Source organism: Pseudopipra pipra, chromosome 3 (genome assembly GCF_036250125.1).
Source record: "Pseudopipra pipra isolate bDixPip1 chromosome 3, bDixPip1.hap1, whole genome shotgun sequence".
Classification (NCBI taxonomy): domain Eukaryota; kingdom Metazoa; phylum Chordata; class Aves; order Passeriformes; family Pipridae; genus Pseudopipra; species Pseudopipra pipra.
Window position 1 is genome coordinate 85,669,181 of NC_087551.1, and position 12,209 is coordinate 85,681,389.

Consider the following 12,209-nt stretch of genomic DNA (forward strand, 5'->3'; position numbering starts at 1 on the left):
GTTATTTAGCTAGGTTCGGCATTAATTAACAGGTATCATTTCACTACCCAGCCACTCTCAGAGCACACTGTTTTTTCTACAGCATCAGAAGGAAAAGAAAAGCCATTTTATACTGGTTGACAATAACTCTGCTGTAGGTTTTCTGGGAGCAGATTTCTTAAGCTGCCTAAGTAACTCTCACAATTACAAGATTCTAGATCACTATAGGGCATTTTTAAGCAAAAAACCTACACATTATTTTATTTAAAAAATAAGAAAATCAAAACTTCAGACCTAGCCTTTTGTTGTTCATTTAAAGCCTAGTTTAATTAACCATGTAAGCATTCATATAATCCTCCATCCTTCAGAAAAACAGTCAGACATGTACTTAGATACCAGAGATTTCAACAAAGTAAAAACAAATTATTCGATGGTTAAACATGATGTCAAGTAAATCAGGGGCTTTATACCTTTAAAAAATAACATTGCTAAACCACAATGGGCATATTCTTGCTTTTTGTACTCGAAGTACAGAGGAAGTACTGATAATATTCTCCCTTTCACCACAAAGCTGGTGTAAGATTTTTTTCCCCCTTTCCTGACACTTGTTCCTCTTCCTGCACTGCAGCTTACAGCCCTCTTGATTTGTATCAAAGCAGGTCTTTGTGGGGCCATGTTACAAACTACATTACTGAAAGGCCGTGGGTTAAAAAGTACAATGCCCCTCAGTTCAGGAAGGATATTGAGGTGCTGGAGCAGGTCCAGAGAAGAGCAACAAGGCTGGTGAAGGGACTTGAGCACAAGTCCTATGAGGAGAGGCTGAGGGAGCTGGGGTTGTTTAGCCTGGAGAAGAGGAGGCTCAGGGGAGACCTCATCACTCTCTCCAACTACCTGAAAGGAGGCTGTAGCCAGGTGGGGGTTGGTCTCTTCTCCCAGGCAGCTATCAGTAAGACAAGAGGGCATGGTCTTAAGCTCTGCCAGGGGAGGTTTAGGTTAGATATTAGGAAGAAATTCTTTACAGAGAGGGTAATCAGGCATTGGAATGGGCTGCCCAGGGAAGTGGTGGATTCTCCATCCCTGGAGGTTTTTAAGATGAGACTGGATGTGGCACTTAGTGCCATGGTCTAGTAACCACGGTGGTGTTGGATCAAGGGTTGGACTTGATGATCTCGGAGGTCCTTTCAAAGCCAGCTGATTCTATGATTCTCTTGAAGGTTTAGTGGTCTGGTTTGAAGCAGAAACACATAAACAGCTATTCTGCAGGATGGGCTGAAATCTGTCGATGTACAAATGAATAGCTGGAGGAGGGAGCTTCTCAGACAAGTTTTTTTGCCAGTGAAAACAATTCATCAAAGAGCACACTAAGTTAAAGTCCTCCGTAGGTGAAATTCAAAGCACTTTAGCATACTGGTTAAAGAGTTACTGGTTTTTTTCTGTACTTACTGTGCCCCACCAGAGAGCATCTGCATATGTGGAGAATTGGGTATTTGCATCTTTTTCCACCAGATAAACCAGGAAAGATGAAAAGATGAGTACTAAAAATCCTATGTACCAGGCTGTGATTAATTCCTAGATAAAAGAAAACAGAGATCAATATCCACTTTAAAGACTGAACAGAACAGCATCTTAAGGAAGACATAATTAAAAGATCTCCCTCTACATTTTTTTTGGCATTTGTGCAGTTAAAAGTCAAGTGGTTCCCTATGGCCGCAAATTTTCTTTGAAAGTGGACCAGATCTACTCCTATGGTTTGACGCTTCAGCAACCTTACCAACAAATAACAAATTACAACTGCATATCAAGGACAACATTTCCAAGATATCCTAAAAACTGTTAGCATTAAACATGGCCTGATGTATTTGTGCTAGTTCACATTAAAGTGGGTGTTATTAAACATGGCCTGATGTATTTGTGCTAGTTCACATTAAAGTGGGTGTTATTAAACATGGCCTGATGTATTTGTGCTAGTTCACATTAAAGTGGGTGTTATTTCAGAAAATTTTGGGTATTCTGCTCAAAACTGAGTTTATGTCCTTGGCCTCTTGTTGAATCACATCAAGTGAAGATGTCAACCAGACAAAATTAGTATCTAGGATTACATACCTTGCTATGTGCATAAACTACTGAACCTAATAATTTCCAAGTGCCTCCTCTTCGGTCCATACGCACCATACGAAGGATCTGTAGGAAACGAAGACTTCTCAGTGCTGATGTTGCAAAAATGTTACCCTGAGTTTTTGCAGAAACAACTGCTATTGAAGCGATGAGAACAATGATGTCTGAAAGAAATATATTACAGAAAACATTAATATCCAAGTATCAATAAATAGCACATATATGTACATGAGCTGAATGAAGAAGCTGAATGAAGAGAGAGGCTCTGTAGTGGGTGGATATCCAGAGCACTGAGATTCCTGTTTGAGGTAGGGATGTGACGTCAGGGCTGGTGTCAGAACTACCTTGGGAGCCTCCAGGGTGAAAACTAAGGGTAGCAATTTTCAAAACATATGCATAAGAGGAGCAGTGTTGAAGAAACCTCATGTAAGTGCTTTGAAACCTGAGGTATCAAACTGTAGAAATCAATAGATGGATTAGAACTTTTCCCCTTCATATATCTCCCCATTGCAACTTTCCTATAAAAAGACAAAAAAGAAAAGTAAGCTAGGAAAAAAATAGAGCAGCCCCAGAGGTGAGTGTCCAGTGGAATTAGACTTACAAGCACAGTACTAATTTCCTATGAGAACAGACACTATGTGGTTGAGGAATGTGGTTTCTGGACTCAAATCCCCTGATGTACCATTTCCTGGAAGGGAGGAAATAGAGTGCTGCGTACTCAGAAGCATTCTTTTAGCTAGCAGCCTGGAAAGTTTGTTGAAGCTCAGCAAGTGTTAGAGTTTATTTCTTTGGGTCACAGATTAAAACTGTAAGAGAAACTTTGGTGTGCATGAGCTAATCTACCAGCTGCCCTTGGAGCCAGAACATCATTTAAGGGGAGATGAGGACAAGCAGCAGAGTGATGGAACATGGATGCTGTGAGAAGGCATAATATTCTTGTACAATAATTGGGGTGGACATATTGGTGTGCATGGAGTGGGAAAACACAGAACAAGCTGTGTAACTTCCTCACCTCAAGATTAATTTCCTAACCATCTTTAAAAGCTTAAAGAGCCTTTGTAAGAAGTACCTGGTTTTAATCTTAGGGTTTCGTGTTGTATGTTTCTATGCAAGAAAAATCTAAACCCATGTCTGCCAGTGAAGAACTGAAAGGAAGTCCTTGTTGATACGAGTTTTACTTCTTTTGTACTGGGTATAAACACTCATCTTGTCCCAAGCACAGCTCCTATAAGTCAAGAATTAGTAAGTGAAACTCCTCACCTCCACAGGCGAGCAGTGAACGGTATTGACTGTACCTACAGGTAGGAGACTGTTCTCTTAGCTTGCCCCAGTACAGCAGGAAATAGCTTTTGTTCATTTTGCTCAACCACTGAAGGAAATTGAGGTCTAAATACCTTTCCTTGCCTGCAAACATATTGGGTTTCTCTGAACTCACCTATGGATGGCTTTGTGCTCTCATTACAGTGCCAAGGGTACAGACAACCTGTACCTGTGGTTTAAGGATTGTTCTGTTAAATTGTGGAAATCTTTGTCACAAGGGGCTAGAAATTTATATAGGTTTAAAGCCAGTTGGACAATCTCATGGGATAAGATTTAATCCTGGGCTAATTAATACCAAAAGCCCACTTCTTGTTCAGGATGTCTCCAAGTAGGAGATTGTTGGAAGCTGACAGACACTTGCAGAGAAATATCACTGTATATTTGCCCTGCTTGTGTAATGTTCCCTGACTGTTCACTGTTGCCTGGTGTCACTGTTGCACATACTGTGTTGGGCTAGACTGACCTTCTGCCTGTCTTAAACTCTGAGATTTTAAAATACCTTTGGCTACTACATAGGTGAATCCTAGGTGGCTACTATAAAACTGGCTACCAAAACCACTGGATTTGCTTCTAGATGTAAATCCAACAAGTTCAGAGATCAAGAAGAGCCAGAAATGGATAAAGTATCCTGGAGTGTCTCTGCACAGCACGAGTCTCAAGAGCACAACAACCAGATGCAGAAGGTCTTGATGAGAATTCAGAAAGAGGAAAACTGACAAGGAAAAGTTAGACATCACAAATTCTAATGGAGATTAGAAAAATTGATGGGATGGGATTGAACTCCACGTGAAGACATTAGAATTTAGGTGTCTACATGTGAAGCAGGTGTTTAAACTTCCCATGCAGCACAAGGTAATTGTGTCAACTGAGAGAGGTGCAGCTAATCCTCAGGAGGGCTCCTGCTGTCTGCTCAGCTGCCTCATGCTCTGTGCTTGGTACAGAAAAGGCTTGATTCTGCTGCCCAAATTTATTTGTCCAGTGCCATTTGATATGCCTTAAGGTATCTGAGACATCTCCTAGATCTGTCAGCTATGCTCTTGGACCTGGAAAGCTGTACTCTTCAAGAGAAGTCACTGGAGAGCATGGAATATCATGTAACAGGGGACACCTCTATGTACTCTGCTCAACTAAGCCTTAGATTTCAATTGACTATACTGGAAGTATAGACACTTAGCCCACACATACCCACCTAAAAGCAAACTTCTATATTTAGTTGTGTTTATTTGTATCCAAGGCGCACATAGAGTGTGCTGGAATGCCGTGAACAGTACGGATTGTGCAGAAGAATCAGTGTCCCTGGTGATGAACATGATGGCAGGGTGATCTTGACTTGTCCCGTGCAGGTCCAAGTGGAGCAGCAATGTAACATTCATTTTTATTTAGTGTTGACTGGCTAGCAGCAAATCAGAGACCACTAGTAAAGCAGCATGCATTCCTGCAAATCATTCTTAGAACTTAAAAAAAAAAAAAGTCACCCAAATATTATGAATTATGAATTTGGTACAGAAATTATTAAAGTGCTTACTGGGGGTTTTGGTTACCGTGAACTAATTCCAACAGGACATTTTTTAAAAAACGTCAGTAACGTGCACCTGCCCTTACTCCTACTTATTCTAGGAGCTCTGACAGTTTTCTTTATAAAATAGTTTAGGGAGGCCCCTCACTTCAAAAAATTCAAATTAATTCAGTCTTGCCAGCAGCACACAGTATCTACCCTTCACTGCTGGGAGCCCTCTGCCCCACTAAGGGTTTTGAGTCCCCTCTGGCCATGAGGGACAAAGAAGCCAACAGCAGCATAGCTCTCTTTTGCCTTTTAAAAGCATTGGTCCAAAGAATTTGTCTACTTGTGTATACCCTCCTGTCCAGAGGGTAGAGATGAGACTCTCCCTAATGGGAGGAAAGGCTGAGGAAAAAGGGGAGGAGAAAATGCACTGGAACTTATTTGAAAAACAGCTGAAGGGAAGAGAACCTGCCCTGGCTGCTGGAGGTTTTTCACACCTTGCCCTCTCATCGTCTTCAACTTTTCACAGCCCCAACCCCCACCAACAACTCATCCCTAACTCCTCAGGCTGTGAACAGGGAAGGAAAGAGTGTGTCTATCACCTAAGTCAGCCTTCCCTGGCTATGTTTCCCTAGGAAGCAGGGAAGGCAGGCAGGCAGGCAGGCACATTATTTCAGTGGAGTTTAACTTGTAAGGAACAGGTGTAAGATAAATCAAAATAAACACTTCTTGGAATGGAATCAAAGTCCAAAGAAAAGTTTGTAACAGCTGAAAGTCACGTCTGAGTATGTAAAACTTTCTTGATTTTCTTATCTAAACATAGCCTTGAAAAAATGAAAAGTTAAGTACTTTATGCTTTTCTCCCTGCCACATTTTTATATAGTATGCCTCAGGTGGCATTTCCCTCTTTTAAAGCAAGGGAGTAAAATACTATTCTGAACTTTCTTTCATATTCCATATGAATTTATCTAAAACCTCCATGGTATTTCTGTATTTTAAGGAGGCTTTACCAAAGTTTATTGATATTTTACTCTTTATCTTTTAGTGGTAAAAGTGGGAGAACAGGTAGAAATAAACAGTAACATTTCAATTAATTTAATGGGGCCTCAATTTTCACTCTGTATCTTTCTGCAAAACACCAGAGAAATTTTGGCTGTGAGAATGAGTAATGGGCTATGTAATTCCAAACTTCTCTGTGATTACTTATTATAAGACAGAGATTTCTGATGCACATTTACCCCTTTTTTCTTTTTCCGAGCTAATATCTTGTGTATGATCTTCCAAAACCTTAAACATCTTCAGCCATGATGATGATTTTATTCACTCTTTTGAAATATCTCTCATATTTTTATCCTTGTAGATAACATCCTCTCTTGTTAAATCCAGTCTGAGATTTCAGATCCTCTCAGTAGCTTTTGCAATGTTGACTTTCAAACACTTCATTTCAAATTAAATTTCAAACCATTAATTTTTTGACTTCAGACCTTTCACCTAGTAACACTCCAGAAATCCTGAGATTACATGAAAGTTTTGTGAATAGTAACTTAAAAAGGCTTTTTTAGTCAACAACCATGTTAACAACAGGATCCCCTCATGAAAAATAAAAAAAGATGAACTCAGAACTCATGTGTGTAACAGATTACACTTATACATTGTCCAATCTCACTAAAAAAGTACATATAGGTAAAGACAAGTAACTGAACCCCAGTAATGAAACCTGAAACTTGAACAATTTATGTAAGATTTGTCAGCCTGAGTTCTCCACTTCACAGAGGAAAGCTAGTGTTGAGCTGCCCTAGTCTGATCAACCTTCATCAGAAATTCTGGATTGTTTGCGTTACCGATGGAGGCGCAGTTGGCATTTCTAAGCTATAAGCACTTCTAGTGGCAACTCTGTGACTGAGAGATCGATAATCGTAGAAAAGGAGGCATCACAAATCCTCATAAGAGATTGTTTTACTTCTAATTACTTTTCCAATGCAACTTTCCTACTATGAACTTTTGGTATGTTGTAAGATTTTACAGTATTCAAAGGTATCATGCAAATGGACCCAGTTATACAAGTAAACAGAGAACACAAAAGCTTTATTCGGATGTTGTGAAACATCTCAAAGCCTTCATGTGCCATCAGAACAATCTGTAAAATTACAGAAAGTGTGTCAGGATGATTTCTTACAATGACATGTAATGACAGAACAAGGGGGAATGGCCTTAGACTAAACAAGTATCAGTTTACAGAATCACAGAATATGCTGAGTTGGAAGGGACCCACAAGGACCACCGAGTCCAACTCCTGTGCCTGCACAGGACCATCTCCAAGAGTCACACCATGTGTCTGAGAGTATCACCTAAACATTTCTTGAACTCTGTTAGACTTGGTGCTGTGACCACTTCCCTGGGGAGCCTGTTCCAGTGCCCAACCACCCTCTGGGTGAAGAACCTTTTTCTAATATCCAACCTAAACCTCCTCTGACACAACTTCAGGCCATTCTCTCAGGTCCTGTCATTGGTCACCACAGAGAAGAGATCAGTGCCTGTCCCTCCTCTTCCCCTCATGAGGAAGTTGTAGACTGCAATGAGGTCTCCCCTCAGTCTCCTCTTCTCTAGAGTAAACAGACAAAGTGATCTCAGCTGCTCCTCATATGGCTTCCCCTCAAGGCCCTTCACCATCTTCATTGTCTTCCTTTGGATGTTCTCTAATACCTTAATGTCTTTCTTTCAGAGACTGAAATTGTTAATGATTTACACATTCAAGGATCACCAGGGGAATTTTGCAGGCTGGGAAGGAGCGGCTGCTCACCCAGTGGGGCCCCTGCCAGTGCTACTGAGGAGTTGAGTCCTGAAAAGGCAGGAAGAGCCTTTTTTGCCATGCCCTTCACATGAACTCTGCATGTCTGGCCTCAGCTGTCAGAGACGTTGGAGGGTCAAAGCCCATCCCCCCACCAATCCTGAAAGGCCAGAAAAATCCTTTTACCATGCCCCTCACAGGAACTCTGCACATGCCCAGGAGACATTGGAGGCTCGTGGAATGACCCATGACACTATCCATGATAAAACTCCCCACCCCAAGGAGGTACAAGGCGTTCCCACCTGAGCTGGAAGTATATAACAAGTCATAACTTCTTTGAGTGTGTGAGCTTCCCTCCCTCACCCCCAACGGATCAAGACCATCGCTTCAACTAATACACATGGAAGCTGCAACTACCAAGTTTCATTGCTGGACCCCGTGGGAGGTGACTACATACATTTTTCCACCCTTATCCTTACCTTTACTCTCCCTTACCCTTATTCTGTCTTTCCCTTTCTCTCCCTTATGCATTTTCCTTAAAGGTTATCTTTATGCCATATTGCTATAGATGATAGATATAGATGATGACACCCAAAATGGCAACATACCTGTTTACCTTTGAAACAAAATTGTTCTAAAATAAACCTTACATATATGTGTCTTCAAACACTGATTATTCAGTGTGGTTTTCACTCTAATCCACCCCAAGGCATTTATGAAGAAGAACCTGGGTTACCTCAGGTTGTTGTGACACCCCTTTCTGGCGTGGGTCACAACACTTTCTTAATATCTTTCTATTAATAGCTTAATATCTCTGTCTTATATTGTGGTGCCCAAAACTGCACACAGAATTCAAGGTGAGGCCACCCCAGTGCAGAGCAGGACAATCCCCTCCTGTGACCAGCTAGTGATGCTTTGCCCCCCAGGACACGGTTGGCCCTCCTGGCTGCCAGGGCACTGCTGACTCAGATTCAACTTGCCATCAACCAGGACTCCCAGGTCCCTTTCCATGGTACTGCTTTCCAGCATCTCATTCCCTAGTCTGGACATACATCCAGGGTTGCCTCATTCCGGGTGCAGAATCCGGCCCTTCCAGATTGAACTTCATATGGTTGGTGATTGCCCAGTCCTCTAATTCATTTAGACTAGATACTAAGAAGAAATTCTTTACTGTGAGGGTGGTAAGGGACTGGCACGGATTGCCCAGAGAAGTTGTGGATACCCCATTCCCAGATGTGTTCCAGATTGGATGGGGCTTTGAGCAACCTGGTCTAGTGAAAGGTGCGCATGGCAATGGGGTATTTTATGCTCCTGTGGGCTAGCTGAAATAAAAAAGAAGAAAAGATATTCACAGACTTTTAAGGCTTCTGAATACCCTAGTAGAGGGGTATTCAGAGAAGGAAGTAATTGTGTCATTATTCCTTAAGCACTTGTTCCTTGAGAAAGGTCATAGAACAGAAAAGGTAATTTCATCATAACTGGCTGAAAACCTGCTTTTAGCCTCAAACAAGGGATTAACTACTTCTCTTTACCAGTTCAGGAAGGCAAAGAATAAAAACTGTGATTAGAATATACTAGAACTATTAATTTGAAGAAGCAACCATAATGTTTTTATCAGGTGGTGGTTCCTTTTCTCTGTGAATAGTCCCCTTGCTATGAAATCAGTGAGATATTTCACATAGCTATGGCAGAAGAATTTGGTCAAATATGGGCTGAACTGTCAGTGACCTTGCATAAGTATTTACCCCAGAAACCGTGAATTTTCAATATTTTTTACCTATAATTACATCTCTGAACAGAGAAGTAAATGATATTACCATATTTAGAAAGATGATGTGTATTATCATGTTTTGCAAATTACCCAGTTGGAAGAAACAGAATTATTTATCAACAAAGTAAAATTCAGTATGTGCAAGATTGCCAAAAACTGCAAACTGGATTTTTAAAGACTACTCTGGAGACATACAGCCTTTTGCTAGGTCACCTGAATTCACCCTCTGAAATATAATATGCTCAAGCATTATTGTCTGCCTACTAAAAAAAAAAACAACCACCAAAACTCAGTTTAATAGCATCCATTGCACTATATCACCTGAAAATCTCTAACGCAATTTGGGAGAGGCAGGAAAGCAGAGTTCTGCACCTCCCACAAGAAGCTGAGCAGACTTACAGCAATAAAGCCTTAATTTTACAGAGAGAAAAAAAGCCTGAACACCACCAACAACAATAACAAACTCCAAAGCAATATGAGATTTGCATCTCATTTGCAACTCATCTGAGTTTTGCATTTTATAAAAATAATGGTGCTCAGGATCTTGCTAAAGTTTGCTTTCAGCTATGTCTGAATATAGCTTTTCTTTCTGGTCAGGGATTGGATCTCTCTACTCAGATGCCAGACAGGTTATGATTAATCATCACCTACTAGTAAAAGAACTTGGCAGATATCTTCAGGAAATTCTTGGGATGGATGATGATATTTGATTTTTGCAGATGTTGTTGTCACTCTAGCGAAAAGGTCTTTGTGTTTTCAGATATATAACACCGTCTGGATGGAAATCATCTTAATTGTCATTACAGGCAAAACAAGTTGGTGATTTTACTTCCTTTTTAATTTTTTTCCAAGATGCAAAACAACCTGGTATTTTTAGAAGTAGGAAAGTGAGCTACTTTTTTGTATCAAGACAATTCACAGAGATAAACACAGATGAGTGTGAAAATTGACTTTTATTGCTGTGGAAAAACAGGAAGATAGTAATGTATGGCAGTGTCACATAAAAGAAAAGAAGTTCTACAAAAATATGTAATAGTGTTTAGGCACTGAAGTGGAATTAAAAAAAAAAAATCCAGAGGCTACTACTTCTACTCTATTGATTTTTTTTTTTCTTCTAACAACGGAAAATGGCAATGTTAGTCACTGCTTTCCATTCTAAGGGGTCCACTAAAACTGATCTGTGCATAGATTGGATTTCTTTTATCATCAATTGAGCAATGCCCCAGTGAAGAGCTAAAAAGAGATGAATTACCTTGAACTCTTTTCTCCCTTTGTAGTTTTCATTTGCAATGATATTGGAATCATTTGAGTAAGCAAACTATTTTTATGTGAAATGAAAGTAACCTCCTGGAAATACATACAATTTCCTTCTAGGATAGATGTTAATTTTATATAACCAAATACTTAGAAAAGCTGCTCACCAACTTTTCTGGCAAAGAAAAAAACTCTAAACAAGTCAAAGATACTTATTACAAAAGCTAATCAAATACAACAAAATTCAACTTAGCGCTCCAAACAATTTTTGAAACAGAACAAACGGTATTTTAAAAAAATCAATATGAGACATTTTTTAGGTGTGAAAACTAAATATTTCCTTATTAAATTGTGGACCAAGGAAGATGAGTCAGATTTTTTGTTTTGTTATTTTTAAATCAAGTTTTATAATGAGATCCTAATTCCATCCCTAAGAATGGATCAACCAATGTTACTCACTACTATGTCAGTGTACTAAAAGTATATACACCCTGTCCCTGTGTAAAAGTATAATACTTTCAGGCCAAGAGGACAAATATATGAACATAATGTCATTTTACATTCTGTTTTAGATAGCCAAAAATATTTCTCTATAGGCTGAGAATCACAATAGCTCAACAAATACTGAATTTGAAACTGTAGCTATGGTTACAATTTTTTATTTAGTCTAGATAAGAATAACAACATTAATGGGAACATTTCACCTGTCTTTGTAGCTCTGTAGCAATTATAGTTCATGGCCCTGTTGAGTACACAATCTTTCTATGGACTGAATAAGTCCTCAGCAAACATCTTTATGTTATTAACAGCTGGCTCAATAAATGTTAAAAATCTAAGGGCCTCCTGCAAACTAAGATTAAGTTCAATTGCAAGCCTTTCATGGATTTATACTTTATTAATCTTTTCCAATAATTGATCTTTAATATTAATATGTACCTGCCAGAAGGAATAAAGCACTGTTTATTCAGTAGGAGTTTTATTTGGCTTTAAGACAGTCTGACAGAAACATTTAAAATTTTATCTTTGACCCAGTGTTCCCCAACCCAATTTGTGTCCAACCAAAGAAACAAATCACAAGTAACACACACAGATCCTTCCCATAAATCTTCACTTATTCTGCCCAGTAACTGTTTTGTGCCTTGAAAGCTCTGGGAAAACAAGCTTTGCTAGTCACTCTACTATGTCTGAGGCTTTTTCCTGGGTGACAGTAGACCTTAGTGAAAAAGGCTATTGTGGTGGAGGGAAAAACATCTGAAGATTTCTAGAGGGAAAGGCAGCAGGATGGATAGCCAGACACATACACACCTGATGAGTAAAGAGGCTCATTAGATCAGGCTGTAAGAAAACCACAACATTATCAGCAAGAAACAAAATAACTGCAGCATGGCAAGACTTGTGTTTGGAGAAAAGGCTGAATAATTTAGGAGTGGTTAGTCAGAAGACAAATATGAGATGATAGATAGAGGTATGCAAACTAGTGG

At 39.7% G+C, this 12,209-nt stretch overlaps 1 protein-coding gene across 3 annotated transcripts in view; it reads right to left on the reverse strand.

Moving 5' to 3' along the window:
- The window catches only part of KCNQ5 (potassium voltage-gated channel subfamily Q member 5), a 279,116-nt gene that overhangs the window by 49,905 nt on the left and 217,002 nt on the right, over positions 1-12,209 (reverse strand). For all 3 annotated transcript variants that reach the window (XM_064650135.1, XM_064650134.1, XM_064650133.1), the window contains exons 4-5: positions 2,083-2,258; positions 1,423-1,548 (exon numbers count right to left, since the gene is read on the reverse strand). In XM_064650135.1, the coding sequence (XP_064506205.1) occupies positions 1,423-1,548; positions 2,083-2,258 (302 nt within the window). The remainder of the gene's footprint in view (positions 1-1,422; positions 1,549-2,082; positions 2,259-12,209) is intronic.